General features: G+C 37.8%; 1 protein-coding gene across 1 annotated transcript; it reads right to left on the reverse strand.

Moving 5' to 3' along the window:
- Positions 1 to 6,224: 6,224 nt before the first annotated feature.
- On the reverse strand, positions 6,225 to 12,573 carry LOC127412042 (mucin-like protein). The gene is made up of 8 exons (XM_051648077.1): positions 12,481 to 12,573; positions 11,186 to 11,375; positions 9,992 to 10,111; positions 9,776 to 9,895; positions 7,518 to 7,538; positions 7,369 to 7,433; positions 7,061 to 7,253; positions 6,225 to 6,424 (listed from the first exon to the last, which is right to left on the reverse strand). The coding sequence occupies exons 1-8, from the start codon at positions 12,571 to 12,573 to the stop codon at positions 6,225 to 6,227; spliced, it is 1,002 nt and encodes a 333-aa protein (XP_051504037.1).
- Positions 12,574 to 16,877: the final 4,304 nt, after the last annotated feature.

Below are 16,877 nucleotides of genomic sequence, written 5' to 3' on the forward strand. Positions count from 1 at the left end.
AAGGAAGGGAGAAAGTGTACATGTGGCCACTGTCCTGCCCTTGACCCCCTCTTCCTATGTGGGCCTAACTCTGCAGTGCAAGGCTGCAAACAACTCTGATGATCTCATTCTGCAGGGGCAACACACACACACACACTATTCATTCTACATTGGGAGAGGTGCAGGTGTCTGCCCTTTGCCTCTCAAGAATGACTACCCACCATGTCACAAAAACACACTGCTGCCACTAAGTGGTGAAATGTTGATACTACACCTTCACAATGCCAACATTGACATAATTATTTATTCTATAGCCCACATGCAATCATTTAGAGGTTCCAAATATCTGAGACCATCCGTGATTTTATTCATTTAAAGCTGTACATAAACAAAGATGTTGAAAAATGTAACACAAACAAAAGTTTGATATAAAATAAAGAAGAAATATTTAAGATTCGGCACTATTCCTAGATCACTAATGTTAACTTCTTTGTACAGAAGGTCAGATATTACTGTCTTCCATTGAAGCAAACAAGATTAGAACATTCTCAAATCATGATGGATAACATGATCGTCAGGTTTTGCACAAACTTTTGGAGTCCATGTCAGTTCGAGTGCATGCTGTCATTTGAGCATTAGGGGCACATTCCAAATACTATGGAATTCTGAAATTGTAATTTTCATCATTTTGTAAATCAAATTAGAGAAGAATGCAAAATAAAAGCATTTTCACTAGTGATCTCTGATCCCCAATGTATGTTGTACAAACCAAGGCCCCTACAAAAGTGGGACATCACTGCTTGTTTTCATTTTTAACCTCGTGCGACCCCGTGTCCACATGTGTGGACGTTGTATTTTGGCTTTGCTATACGCAACGCATAATTTAAATGAATGAAAACCAACTGAATACTGTTCACAACACTCTAGACTGTTATTTAAGGGTTAAACTTCTGGCACACCGAGTCAAGTGACACAACAACATGACATTGATTTCCTTGAAGCGCTTTTATGGACACAGCGCCAACAAAAGTGCATCTGGTCAGAAACCTCTTCACGTTTTTCCATTGAAACCTGTTTGGGTGTAAAGAGTAGCATCTCTAATTTCGTTTGATATGCCACTTTAAAAAATCTGTTTAGTTTTCACGTGTCAGCGCGCTGATAAACACGATGTCCACATACATGGATTTTGGGACATTATTCCCTCAGAAGATGTTGTTTTGAATAACTTTCAGTAATAACACATCTGTAGGACATTTCACTTCATTTTAATATACATTGTCATATTTTATTTTGTTATCACTGTACAATACGGTTCTATTCATTAACATTGGTAAATGCATTCTTATATTCACTGTGCATTATCACATTGAGAATAAATGGGCTCATCCAAAAGCTGAACAATGTTGCTTTCAGAGGATTTATATGGAGTTAGGATGAAAATAAGGTGCATTTCAAACTGTTAAGAGACCAGTGCAGACAGCACACTGGAGGTTAAGTCATTCACTAAATAGGGAGAAAGGGTGCATCCTATAGCTCTCTATGCAGCTAAGTGGTGGTTGAGAAGATTCCCCCTATACTATTTAAAGCACTTTGAGTGCCTATAAAAGTGCTATATAAATGTAAGGAATTATTATTAAGTGCATTCAATCCTAAAATCCGTTCAAAAGTTCAGTTTCAGGCTGCAGATGATGTTTGGACCACTCAACATGTTTGGCAGAAATGGGACAATGGTAATCAGTACATAGATTCAGAATTTTATAATGCAACATTTTATTTTAACATGATTGACAGTGATTAGATGATGCAGGACATTACTTTTAATCAGAAATAATTATGCTAATTTCTGATGTGATGTCTGTAACGTCTCAAAAACATGAATAACCAACACTCAGAAAAACATAATAAATAATTCGATAAAAATCTAACTTTAAACTTAGTGTTATTTAAAATTTCTCAACGTAGTCCTGCTGTTTTTTTTTTGTTTTTTTTTGCATGTTAATTAGGTGCTACTAGTTACAAATCAAAAATGGAAATGGAAAATGCACACAGCAGTCACACTCGGGTCTCAAAAGGTTGAGAAGGAACCGTCCAATTCTCCCACTTTAAAAGAAAAAATCTTTTAACACCACCAACACTCACAAATGTTTTCATTTTATTGGAGGATAGCACTATTGGGTGTACAAATATCACAATCGATACATATCTATCTATTTGACATTCTTTGTTATTCACTGTAGTTTGAGGTCATTAGAGGGTTGTGGATGCCATATTCTTTACTTATAGATAAAATACATGTATCAAATGGTTATTTTTTTATTTTTACCAGAGAAATAGCATGTGCAGGATTTATAAATAATATACTATAGCTGGCAATTATGTTTTATTAGTATCTGTTGGAGAATCTCATGAAAAAGGACCCCAAAATCTAAAGAAAAAATATGGATTACATTTTTTATCATAAATGAAATGAAGCCTCATTTTTGTACCATTCAGATTTTTTGCATTGTGACATAATTTTCATGACAATTGAGCAAATTCTTCCCCAAATTTCCCCCGGAAGTGCTTACTCATAATGAATGCCAAAATTACAATTTGAATTTCTTCTTTTTCTCTTTTAAATTTTGAGGGGAAATATGACCCAGCGCCTATCTGAACATCTTCGTAGCCCCCCTTTTCAGAGATTATTGTATAGTGAAATTCATGAAACACTGCATACAAACTTTTCTCAAGAGTCAGTGTATTCAGCTAACTGAGAAAGTAATGTTTCTCTTTGCATGAGCACTCTGCCATTCAGGACTTTAAAAAAGTCTCTGTTCAACATATATAATCAATTAAACATTATTTCAGTTTGAGATTTCCTTTAAACACAAATGTACAACTGCACTGATGCTGAATGAAGCAGATACAGCAGGCGCACTAGGCCTGTGTTATCGATTGCGCCGCTTGTGTCGGGGTGTGAGGTTGTCAAGGATACGTGGGCTGCAGTGGGTGATGTATTGCAGGGAAGGGTCGTCGAAGTTGAAGGGAGGGTGAAACTTCTCTTGAATGTACTCAGGCAGCAGGTGAGGAATACTTGATAGAAAGAAAGAGAGAAAGAGAGAGAGAGAGAGAAAGAAATAAAATCTAGTGTACTATTGACATGCAATCATCCACATACAGTATATGCAACAACACAAGGACAGAGAATGGATGGTTTATAAGCTAAATCATAAGAGTGTAATGCAGACCTAGGCAAACTCTGTGACCATTAGCCTTTATTCAGTATTCTAAATATTCATTATACACAATAGTTAGTTCTGGTTCCTGAATTGGATTGGAAAAGCAGGGTTCAAATAGCGCCGATTTTCAGTATAACAGCACTGGGATCCTTCGTTATTTGTATCACTCTGCTTGTCTGTGTTTGCGGCTTTCCAAATAATGATGGAGATTTTGATTCATCATTTATTTTAAATTGATTCACGGATCCATTCAGTAACCACAAATTACATATTTATACCAGTAGGTGGCGACAAATGCACTTATTTTATGTTGTGAGACTGAATTGACTTGAGTGATTCGCTAAACAACACTGAGTCGTTCTGTGTGGTCGAGTGCCAGCTTTTGAATGGAGAGAGTGATCGGGAGATGAGGACGGTAAGGATTATCACCTGTCAGTGATTGTCTCTAACAGCTATTTGTCACTGCAGATGGTTTTAAGAGCGAGCCAGATGCCAGTGAGAGGAAGAGAGAGACACGAAGCTGACTGCATATGTTTATGAAGCTGAAAAGATTTTCTTTTTTTTGCAAAATAAAATACCTTTTTGAGTTGGATTTCGCCGTCTCCCGCTTCCTCCTTACACCTTCACCTCGAACTTGTTACATTGGTGCCTAAACCCGGGATCAAGGAGGAAGAATGCTGCCATGGATGCCTCGTATTGACGAACAGCTCGCTTTTACTTGACACTGGATTTGACAAAGTGTTATTGGCAGATCTCCTTAATGCCAATGTCCCCCGAGAAATCTGTGTTTTCCACACTGTTTGGCTTACACCAATTCGTGACCCTTCCGTTCGGTTTGTTTGGGACCCCGGCTACATTTCAGCACCTTATGGACAGAGTCCTCAAACCACACACTGCTTACGCCGCTGCCTATTTGGACATCATTATATATGACATGCCTATCTGGATGACATCATTATATACGATTGGCAGCGGCACATGCAGCATCTGAGGGCTATTCTGAGGTCGTTGCAACGGGCAGGACTCACAGCAAACCCTAAGAAGTGCGCAACTGGACGAGTGGAAGTACGGTATCTGGGGTTCCACTTGGGCCACGGGCAGGTGCGTCCACAAATTGATAAGACCGTAGCGATTGCGGCCTGCCCAAGACCAAAAAGGGTTTTCTGGCTGGCTACTATAGAAGGTTTGTGCCTAATTATTTGGATGTCACCAGCCCACTGTCTGATCTCGCTAGAAAGGGATGGAGCCGTGCAAACAGGCTTTTATGCAAGTGAAAGCTGCGCTTTGTGGCAGACCGTTATTACATTCTACTGATTTTGCTCTCCCTTTTGTTTGACAGACCGACGCGTCAGACAGGGGGTTGGGAGCTGTATTGTCCCAGGTGGTCGAGGTGGAGGAGCGCCCAGTGCTGTACATCAGCCGGAAGCTTTTGGCGAGGTACAGCACAATTGAGAAGGAGTGTCTGTCCTCAAGTGGGTGGTCCTCACCCTTCGGTACTACTTCCTAGGATGGGCTTTCACCCTCTCTTCACACCACGTCCCGCTCCAGTGGCTCCATCGCATGAAGGATACAATGCGTGGATCACCCATTGGTATCTGGCTCTTCAGCCGTTTAAGTTGGAGGTGGTCCATAGGCTGGGCGAGCAGATGGCTGTTGTGGGCTTCCTCTCCAGAAATGGGGGGGGACTGGGCAGGCCGGATGGCTGAGTCAGTTGATGGGGGTATGTGGTGGTGGGGGCGTGGTCGAGACCCAGCTTGTGAATGGAGAGCGAGATCGGGAGATGAGAACGGTAAGGATCATCACCTGTCAATGACTGTCTCTAACAGCTGTTTGTCATTGCTTTGACAGTTGGAGACGGATTTAAGAGCGAGCTAGACGGCAGTGAGAGGGAGAGAGAGACACGAAGCTGACCGCATGTGTTTATGAAGCTGAAAAGCGAGTTTTTTTTTTTTGTAAAATAAAATAGCTTTTTGAGTTGAATTTCACCGTCTCCTCCTTACACCTTCACCTCGAACTTGTTACAATAAGAAATGCACAAACTAACTAACCAGTTTTTGTCTGAAATTTAAGCTGTTCAGTATTATTTACTTGTTTGTTGAACTGTTGTATAAAAGCAACGAGACCTGCTGTCTCATGCCTGCAGTCAAATCCCAGCCGTGCTGATATTCAGAACAACAGCACTCAGCTTGTGTGATATTGCTTAAGTGAAAGGAAGGTTAGACACTTTTCAGACACTCACTAACTAACTAAACAAAGGAGCTGTAAGCTGTGTTTTGCTTTAATTCCATGGAGCAGTTTGCATTTTACATGCATTGTGAACAACTCTGCAGGTTCACTTTATTGTGACATAGCTTAATTCCAAATATTTGTGGCTGTATACGTCACCATACAAAGCAAATGACATACAACGACATTAGGCGAATTGTCATACGTGTCATCATAATTCAGTACAGCCTCAGAAATGGTGCTTGAACAAAGAGTTCTCTTCTGTGCTTGTCTACTCTTTAGCCTAAATTTGTATGTTGCAAAATTATCATTATAATAATAATAATAAAATGGTATTATGTTATATTACATAATAACATTGTGTGTGTGTGTGTGTGTGTGTGTGTGTGTGTGTGTGTGTGTGTACAGTATATAAAATCAAAAGTGAAAAATGAAAGTGGCTGGTAAAATTTGGCATTCACCAGCCACTGTGGGTATTTCATACCCTGATTGTAATTAATTTATAATGCATAAAAATGGGCTTCATAGAAAGTGTTACCATCATTCTTATACCCTTTCACTTAAAATTGTTTTTTGTGTCACTGTATGTTTGAGTAGCAGCACACTCACTCTCCAGTAACAGTTTTCTTGCGTGAGCAGCAGAAGCAGGCAAGAGCAGCCAGCATCAGAAGCAGCAGGAGGGGTATACCAATGCCTAGGACCAGCCGCAAAATTAATGACTTCTTGTCCTCCAAAGATTGAGCATTCGTTATGTCAGTGCGGTTCACACTGCTCCAGTCTGAGTTGGAGAAGACAAAACACTCATTCTACCAGTTGTATAATATAAGGGCATATTTTGAAAAAGCTAATGAGTAATGGAATGATAATGTCCTTACTGATTTTGCATGACTGTGCTTCCTTTAGATCAGTGCCGTTGCACACACACCTGTAGCCTCCATAGGTATTGGCACACTGGGCAGGTTTTGAGCAGACAGCCTCATTTACTTCGCATTCATCAAGGTCTAAAGGAATAATAAGGAATAAATAAGACACGTTCCAAACCATATGCTGTTATTTTTCCGAGGAAGACAAATCTTTGAAGAATCTTTACATAGCTATTTTAATGAAATGGTGCCAGGCGTCGGGTTTGATGTCAATGATGTTTGATCACGAGACATGAGATAACCAATGACGCTGGATTGATCAGACGTTCAACCTGATGTAATGCGTCGAAATGCAAAATATTTTATTTGAAAACTACAGAAGAGGGCAAGATTATCCATTGAATAATGACTTACATTTTAGTCTATCACACAAAGCTATTGTACGACTTCAGAAGACATGGAATATTTGTAACTTGTATGGACTCATTTTATGGTGGTTTTTGTCCTTTTTTGAGCTTCACAAACATGATCACTATGAACTGTCATTGTACGGAAAAGATCTGCATGAAGACTCCTCAATAATCAAATTTTGTGTTCTGTGGAAAAAATAACAGCATATGGGTTTTTGAGCTAATAATGACAGAATATTCATTTTTGGTTGAGCTGTTCTTTTAACAATAAGCACAGCGCTATTTAAGACAAATCTCTTATTACTAACAATATCATGTTATCATATATAAAAAACATAATATTTTTAGTGCATATTAATCTTACCCCCCACATAGGCTGAGTGGATGCCATAGTACTGACTGACTCGGTTGAGGTAGTCCATGACATACCAGTGCGGGGTGTCACTAGACACATTGATCCTGTACTCACTCAGTCCGCTTGCCAATTGCGGGTCAGAAGGCATAACACTGGCATTGTAGAACTTGTTTTTGAAACCCTGAGACAGGATATGCTGTAACTGTAAAGAATACAGGACTATTATCACTAAATATGGACAAGGCTAGTAGCAGTATTACTGAAATGTCATATCTTTAAATATTTGACATTTTCAGGTCTCAGGCACATGTACTGACCTGACTCAGTCCTTGTCCAGACTCTTGTTGGCCCCAGTGCATGGAGACATTAAAAACATTCCAGCCTATAGATAAAAGAAATTTCTTGTGGTCTTTGTTGTAATAATAAACCTGTATTATTCAAAATAAATTATTATAAATGGTCTCACCAGTGGGATTAGCTGACTCCCCTAAAAAGATTGATAAAATATGATTATAGTAAATATTTATAGACACAACATAAATAAATAAATAAATAAATAAATAATAATAATAACAACAATAATTGTGTGGTACCAAACTGTCAGCAAAGAATACACTTACAAAGAGTACCATGGTATTACTACCATGGTTTATTTGTATATGTATTATGGTGATACCATGGTATTCTTTATCCCTTTAAGCTCTGAGGCTGTTTTTAAAGATTTTTCTGTTTCAGTGGCATACCAAAAATTAAGGCTTATAACTAAACAAAAAAACAAGGAGGGTCAAGTGTTTAGTATCATTGTAAAGACGTTTTTGAATGATACAGATTATGATAAAGAAACTGCAAAAAAAAAAAAAAAAAAAAAAAAATGCACTTTGTTACTTATTTTTCTGATTTTACATTATACTGTATATCTCAGGATGTAAATAAGGTAGCTCCGAAATTTTGATCTGTTTTGTTCCCAATTATGTCAACTGTAAAATTAATTCAATACATTTGTGTCGATTCAACAAAGCAATTAAAAGTTATAGCATAACAAAAATGATGTATCCAAATGTCCAAAAGCCTCTCCAAACAAATAAAACATAATGATTGTACATATGAACTAATTACACATGCAAATACAACAATGACTAAAGGTATACTCTCTCTCCAAAGCATGCATGCATGCGTAACGCGATCTCATTCAGTTCCATTCTGTGTCATTTGAGTCATCATTGAGTCTGTGTCATGTACTTGCTGCCATCTCCTGGTGGCCAAATGTAACAGTCACCAATCACAAGTCTCTCTGCCCAAATATGAATAATTTTTCACTGATCTGAACCCAATCCGATTGATTAAGCATTCCATCATTTCTGATGACAGATTGCAAGATGCCAGATAGCCAGATGTTGTGTGCACATCATGCACATTGTGCTTCGTGTCAATTATCTAATGCAGTGGTTCTCAAACCTTCCTGGAGGCCACTCAACACTACACATTTTGGAGGTCTCCTCAATCAAACACATCTGATTCAACTCATCAGCTCATTAGTGGAGACTCCAAGACTTAAATTGGGTGTCTGAAAAGGGCCACATGCAAAATGTGCAGTGCTGAGGGGCCTCTAGGACCAGTTTGAGAACAACTGATCTAATGATCTATGCATCCGATTACCTTGTGTGTGGGCTCATTTGAAAGATAATCACCTCCTAAGTAATGGCATGTGATATTTTTTGTTCTAACATAAAACTTTCATGAAGTTATAAGCAAAAATGTGGCATACAAACACCTGTTCACATGAAACAAATGTCTAAAACATATACTTAGCTATAATTGCCATATTTAGAATTGCCATATTATTGTCTGTGAGTAAAAGAAATAGACTGGTTGTATTCTGTACAGTGCAACATTTTTGATAAATTATCAAAACGGAACACTTCTGATTTGTCTGCAAATTTCAAAGCACATGTTTTGGTCATAATGCCTACATGCATTGTACATTAGAGCTTCGAAGCTTTCAAACGATACATATTTTGTATTGATCAAGACTGCATTTATTAATATTTAAATTTTTGAGGCCCGCTGGCAGGGTTAAAGTACCTTGAAGTATGTACATACCTTGGAATATGAATATGGTAATCATTACGTACCATGGCATATGGGAGGATAACATGAAATGCTATTGTAAAGTTGAAAATTGTCCTGCAGTGTGACATGCTATACTTTATCTTAAATTATTTTAAAGGATAACCATTTAATCAAAATATCATTTTATTACCATATGATACCATTACTGTATCATGGTATGCCATAGTACTTTAGGTTATAATTTCTTTTGCATCTGGGGGAAACATATTGGCCCAGACAGAATCTGCTTTTGCTTTTCTGAGCTGATTTAGCTGGAAAATCTGCAGGACTTTGCGGGATGGATTTAAATATAGTAAAATGTGTTAAACAGAGCTTAAAGTACTACATGGTTTTTGGTAGGTGAAAGCATGATCAAATTAGCAAAAATATGTTCATGTTCCAATCAAGGTTTGGCTGGTTAGCTTCAGCTGTTAGCCCCAGCTGGAAGGTAACTACATCATTATGCAGCCAAAAAGCGTGTCTCTATTGATGGACAATCAAAAGTAGCCATGTATTTTGCATGCGCCAGCTGAACAACTGACATTGAGATGAATTGGAATGCTAACTGACAGCTTAATTAATGTATTTTAGAGCTCCAAGCTTTATCTCACTTACCACAGCCATCGGAGTCCCTGGTGTTGTGATAACGACATGAGCAGCGCACTGAGCCTGGCATGTTCACACATTCAAACTTGGCATTGGGGCAGGCAGAGGGGTCCAGACACTCATTAATATCTGTGTTGAAAATGATGCATGCATGATTGAGTGCATATGTGAGTCACAGAGTGTGTGACTAGGTGTGAGCAAGTATGTTTATTTTATGTGGCGTACCTGTGCACTCTTTTCCGTCCCCAGTGTAGCCCTGCTTGCATGTACATGTGTAGTTGTACCCGGTACTGGAGCAGTCTGCCATCTCATGGCAGGGGAAGGGAGAAGGAGGGAGACAGAAGTCTGTGGGACAGGTTTAGACACAAAAGCTTAATTATACAACGGATCGATCCAACTTTTACATTAAGTCATGTTTGTTCACAGCTTTGTAAAATAACCAGTATACATACACCTGTGACTACACATCAATTAAATTATATATTAAATGTACTATAAACCATTTAACAGTAAACAAAAAACTTAAATGTAAACTATAATACTCCTTGAAGAATTGTTATGATAATTTTTATGATTACATTTAAATATTCAATAATATATTAAATATAATTATTAAGGAACATTGGTGTCTTTTATCATATTGCTGTTGCCTCCACTTTATATAACCACTAAGCAACTTATTGTTCTATAAGGCAGTGAGTTACAGTGGATTATACCATGGTTAAATGGGGTTTAGAAACTCTGCTTTGCAATAACTTTATTAATGTTCTGGGTTCAATACAAGTTAAGCTCAATAGCAAAATGTTGATTACCACACAATTTTGACTCGTGCAATGTTTATTTATTAAAAAAAAAACAAAACAAAAAAAAACAGTAAAAATCTTGGTTACAGAAAGGCACTTCCAATGGAAGTGAATGGGGCCAGTCTATATGAGCATTAAAATAGACACTGTTTCAAAAGTATAGCCACAAGACATTAACATTATGTGTGTTAAGGTGATTTTAGTGTGATAAAATAAAAAGATTTGCCAGCATCTTGTAGCTATACTTCTGAAACGGTGTGTGTTTTAATGTTTATGGACTGGCCCCATTCACTTCCATTGTAAATTGATTTATTTCCCATTTAACCATGGCAGAAAACACTATAATGTACTTTCTGCCTTACTGTACCAGAATTTGTATTTTTTTTAAATATTTTTAAGATATTGGGATTGGGCGGGCAAAAAGTGGTCCCACCCCAAACTCATGCCATTTGTTGAGCCAATGTTGCTATGTTGGGCTAATCAGGATGCTTAAACAAACAACTTTTTTTCGGAGGAATCAGCCTACAAATTACTTACTTTAGCTGTCTCTGCATATTCAGCAGGGACAGGAGAAGGTATTTTTAACAGCAAAAAAATCATACACTTTAATACTGACCATTTTCAAAGCACTTGTATCCTTGTTTGCCCTGGGATACAGTTGGTGGAGGGCACTGTCCACATGTGAAGCTGTCTGCATCTTTCTGTCTGCACTCCACTCCAGGAAAACAGGGTTTGCCTTTACACACATCTGTTCTGTTATCACAGAACTTGCCACTGAAGCCCGGAGGACACAGACATCCGACAATCTAGAGATACAGAACAACAGTCAACCATGTCTTTTCATGTCTTTAAAATGATTGTCTGTGTGTGCTGTATAACTAAAGGGATAGTTCCCCCAAAAATGAAAATTCTCTCATCATTTAATCACCCTCATGCCATCCCATGTGTGTATGACTTCCTTCTGCACAACACAAAGATTTTTAGAAGAATATTTCAGCTCTGTAGGTCCACACAATGGGAGTGAATAGTGGCCAGAACTTTGAAGCTACAAAAAGCACATAAAGGCAGCATAAAAGTAATACATATGACTCTAGTGGTTTAATCCATGTCTTCAGAAGTGAAATGATAGATGTGAGTGAGAAACAGATCAATATTTAAGTCCTTTTTTCACTATCTCTGCTTTCAAACAGCCTTTCTAAGCGTTCTTCTCTCCTAAGAGTTCTTCTTTTGTTTTTGGCGACTCAAATTCTATGCGCATATCGCCACCTACTGGGCAGGGAGGAGAATTTATTATAAAAAAAGGACTTAAATATTGATCTGTTTCTCACCCACACCTATCATACCACTTCTGAAGACATTAATAAAACAACTGGAGTCTTATGGATTACTTTTATGCTGCATTTATGTGATATTTGACCTTCAAAGATTTGGACCCTGTTGACATGCATTGTATGGACCTACAGAGCTGAACTATTCTTTTAAACATTTTCATTTGTGTTCAGCAAAAGAAAGAAAGTCAAACACATCTGGGATGGCATAAGGGTGAGTAAATGATGAGAGAAGTTTCATTTTGGGGAGAACTATGCCTTTAATTTGGATAGCAGAGCTCAGATCATTTTTCAGTTTATTTAGAATACTGCTTTTTGATTGACGCTGGTATCTTTGTGAATCTGAGCACATTTTAAGAAAAACCTGAAAAGCAGGAGACTTGACCAAAAGTCTGCCCAGGAGAAACACTTTTGTCTAATTTTGTTCTAATTTATGATATTTTATATATCCTATGGGATGAAGGTAAACAACATTTTAGCTTACGTAAGTAATATTGTTACAATGAATGTAAAAATAAATTCAGACGAAATTCATCTGTTTGTACTTTTATTTACATATGTTAGTGCAGGGTTAGAGATGCACCTGAAATTTGCCCTGCAGATGGTTCTCAACCACACTGTTGTATTGGCAGCTCCCTCCATTCAGACAGTTACAGATCTGCAAGACGGGACTCATCATAGAACTGGACACTTGATCACTCGCTTGAACTGTCAAATTCACAGGCTGAACACTTTGAGGGGTCCAAATCAGAACACCATCACCTTCCAGACACAAATAAACCAATCGTATTGTAAAAGCAAAGCATAATGTTTTCACTCAGGACTTCAAGTGACTTCATAGACTTGTGCATGTAACATTTCAAGCACTCAAAATCGTATAAATGAAACCCTAATAGGATCTCACCACTGCCTATGGTGGCTCGTGGAGGGCGTGGTAAGGCCAGGGAGAAGGTGATTTGGTCTCTGTTTGGATCCTGGGCCTTGAACTGCACTTTTACTGTAGCATTGACCTTACATTTGATCACAGTTGGTTCTGTCACAATGGGTGGCATATTCCCTGTATAAGCCAATCAGAGGAGATCAGTTTTTATAATAACATAGAGGTAGTAATTAAATGAACATTTGCTCTCTATTTAATCTCAGTGCAGTCTAGGAGAAACATTTGAGATATTAAAAAGATTTCATTAGTGACTTTTTTTCTTCCTGTGGATGTAAGCAAGTTAGTTTGAGTGTAGGTAAGTTAAAGATATTTGAATGAAAGTCTAGAGATTTTCAAAGAGATGAGGAAAACATAGATGATGATGACTGTCTAACCATAAATTTGTGTCCGGTTCTGAAGGAGCTGCTGGTTTTCCAGAACCTCCTGGCCGAGGTTTGTGTTGCCCGTGGCCAGGATGTCATGCACACACTGTATGCGGCCCTGACAGGTTTGACTGTGTCTGGCCAGCACGTCTGGACTCACTGAGGACAGCAGCTCTTCTGTTGTGATGGGACTGAATGGAGTAGTAGAAGGTTCTGAGAAAAGCAGACTCTCTGGAGCAGGAACAGCCCCTGTGTATCAAACAGATCAGTCAAAGAAACAGTCCATAAATACAGTGACCAGTCAGAAAAGTCCTAAAGGATTGTCTAAAGGTTTCCAATTGAAATTGAAATTGACAGTGCCTTTTAAATGCCATATCAATTCCTTAACAAGCAAGTGGAATTACAGTAAAATGGAATGAAATGGAAAGAAATGTCATATAATTACTGTAACGCTTTTGAAGGTCCATTTCTTTTTCAGCATGAATTACTCATAAACATATGGCACATACATAATTTCCAGAATTATGTATAATTTTTGCATATTTCCAGAAAGATTAGATGATATTTTCATTACATAATAATCTATATTAGAAATGCCAGCTATAGAAATGATCTTGGTTAATGTTATTTTTACATATAATAATAAATGTTTTGTTCAATTAACATGATAAATATAGTGTTTTGATAAATGAATATTAACCAAGATTAATAAATGCTGTTGGCTCCCCCCTTTGTGTGGTGCCCTATGCATTGCATACATTGAATTTATGGTTTTTGCGTCTCTGATGTTTTTAATTATTTTTAATAAATTAACTTTCATTTTAAGGTGGAAGAAAACTTCATTTCCCAGAATGCTCTAATATATAACTTAAGATAGAATTGTTTGTTTTAATAAAGTTAGCTGGAAACAATGTGGTGGCCATGTTATACTGTACTGGAAAATGTTGTATGACACTCAAAACAGCTGTGCTAATTGTTTTGACAGTACTGAACTTAGTTTAGAGAAATATATCTAATCAGTTAAGAAAAAATGCATAATACATAAAAATAAATAAAAGAAAACCTAGTAAAATTCCTCTTTTGTGACCATGTTGAATTTCAGTTCAATAAATTCCTCTCCCTGACATTCCAATTCAATTCAAATGACAACTCGTAAATTGAAAAGGAGCCAATTCTGAAATTCTTAATGTTGCCCAGCCCTACCGCTCACATTTCTGTGGGATATTTTTTTTCGACTAGGGGTACACCATCAAAAAAGAATGAGTGCCAACTCATCATCATGCGGTGAATGCTTTTCAAATTTTTCATTTGTATAGATTTGCACAAAATACTGTGTTTCGTATTATCTATTACTGAGCCGGGAGAGAGCACCCACATGACTGTCCAAAGGGAATCAGGCTCTGTTCAGAGGGAGTATTGTTATTTAGAGAGGGCAGCAGACGTCCATTGGAAAGCAGGAAGTCATCTGTCCTGCTGGAGCTCCATAGGCCCAGCAAACCCAGCGTACGGTTGTAGAACTTCTGTGGGACCTCCACCAGGGCGGCCAGCCTGCCTGAATTGCCTCTCCACACATCAACATTTAGCCCCTCCGCATACACCACTGCACAGCGACTCATAGAGGTGCAGCGAACTGCAAAGCCCTGTGCCCCTACATGCACTACTCCTGTAACAACAGAAGACGGCACGTTAACAAGCTGTTCAGCCACCTTGCCATTTGTACTTCTTTATCTGAAACATAAATGTTTAATACACTACCTGTTAAACATTTGGACTGAATTCATGTTTATAATGATCTTAAAAGTGGTTTTGATATAACAGCTTATGCTTAAATTGAAATCAGTTTTTTTTTAATTGATGAGTTGGCCCGGATAGTGAGGGAAAAGCAGCCAGCAAGTGTTCTGCATACAGAACACTTGGCACCTTATGAAGTTGGTTGAGAGAAGCAAAAATATATATATACTTCTATTTGTATTATTTGATATTTTAATGACTTTACTGTTATTCTAAAATGTAATATGTGAAATATGAGTTGATACGTCCAAACTGGTGATTGGTAGTGTACATGGGTAGTCGACATGAAATTCTTTGGTAAAGATGATGTTATACTCCATCTAAAAGTCTTTGATAATTATCATTCATGCTATTTTATTAGGTTATATTAATTGAGAGATTTCATTGAATACTTTCACTTTTAAAAAATTATTTGCCACACAACAGGCCATTTAAAATGATCTAATGAAAGCAAAATGATTATTAAAAATGGTGACCAGTTACATGCCTTAAGATACACTTTCCCTTGTACATTCATAAAAATGCCATCCCAGATGTGTTTGACTTTTTTTCTTCTGCAGAACACAAATAAAGATATTTTAGAAGAATATCTCAGCTCTGTAGGTCCACATAATGCAAGTGAATGGTGACCAGAACTTTGAAGCTCCAAAAAACACATAAAGGCATCATAAAAGTAATTGATAAGACTCCAGTGGTTTAATCCATGTCTTCAGAAGTTATATGATAGGTGTGAGTGAGAAACAGATCAATATTTAAGTCCTTTTTTCCATAAATGTCCACTTTCACTTTCATAATGTTAAAGAATGTGGACATCTATGGTAAAAAAGGACTTAAATATTGATCTGTTTCTCACCCACACCTATCATAACGCTTCTGAATACATGGATTTAATCCATGGATTTATGGATACACTTTAATGCTGCCCTTATGTGTTTTTTTGAGCCTCAAAGTTCTAGCCACCATTCACTTGCATTGTATGGACCTGCAGAGCTGAGATATTCTTCTAAAAATCTTTGTGTTCTGTACAAGAATGAAAGTCATACACATCTGGGATGGCATGAGGGTGAGTAAATGATGAGAGAATTTTCATATTTGGGTAAACTATTCCTTAAATATTGATAAAACAACTCCATGGGCCTGTTGGGTGTAAACTAATCCACATAAATGGACATTTGAACAACTGATCATTAAACATGGTTATTTATTTGCCTTTTCATGTGAAAATGTTGAAAATCTTACCAATAAACACAGGAATGACCTCATCATTAACCAGGACTGTAAGCCCATTCCCAGATTCAGCACATCTCCACTCCACCTTTAAGTGAAATAATTTATAACATTTCAATTGTGAACTGCTCATTGATGCATGTACACCCACATTGTCTCCGTTTGAAATGTCAAACTCACCTCTCCAACGCTCTGATAGAAGGCGGCTAATCGTACCAGAGCAGGCACTCGTTTGGGCTGACCGTTGGTCACCAGAGCAGCTGTCTGCCCCTGCAGGGTGAAGATGTTTGACCCGGTGCTGGAGGACAGACGCACTATAACAAACTCCCCCAACTCCTTGAACGTATACTCACTGCCATCAAAGGTGATAAAGTGAAGACTTCCATACACCATGCCTGCATAAAGGTAGAGAGTGCAACAGAGACTTTTTGAAGCTGCTCTCGTCAACATCAGTTTAATCTTATTTCATGCCATACTAACATTGTACAGTAGTCATTAAAAGGCCCACACAGAATTTGTGCATGCAGAACTCCACAAAAAGCTCCATGGATTTCCACAGAAGAGGAATGTCAGTCGTTTACAAAGTTCCACACATCCCTTAAAGGGATAGTTCACCCAAAAATGAAAATTCTCTCATCATTTACTCACCCTCATGCCATC

The sequence above is a fragment of the Myxocyprinus asiaticus genome, chromosome 21 (assembly GCF_019703515.2).
Source record: "Myxocyprinus asiaticus isolate MX2 ecotype Aquarium Trade chromosome 21, UBuf_Myxa_2, whole genome shotgun sequence".
NCBI lineage: Eukaryota > Metazoa > Chordata > Actinopteri > Cypriniformes > Catostomidae > Myxocyprinus > Myxocyprinus asiaticus.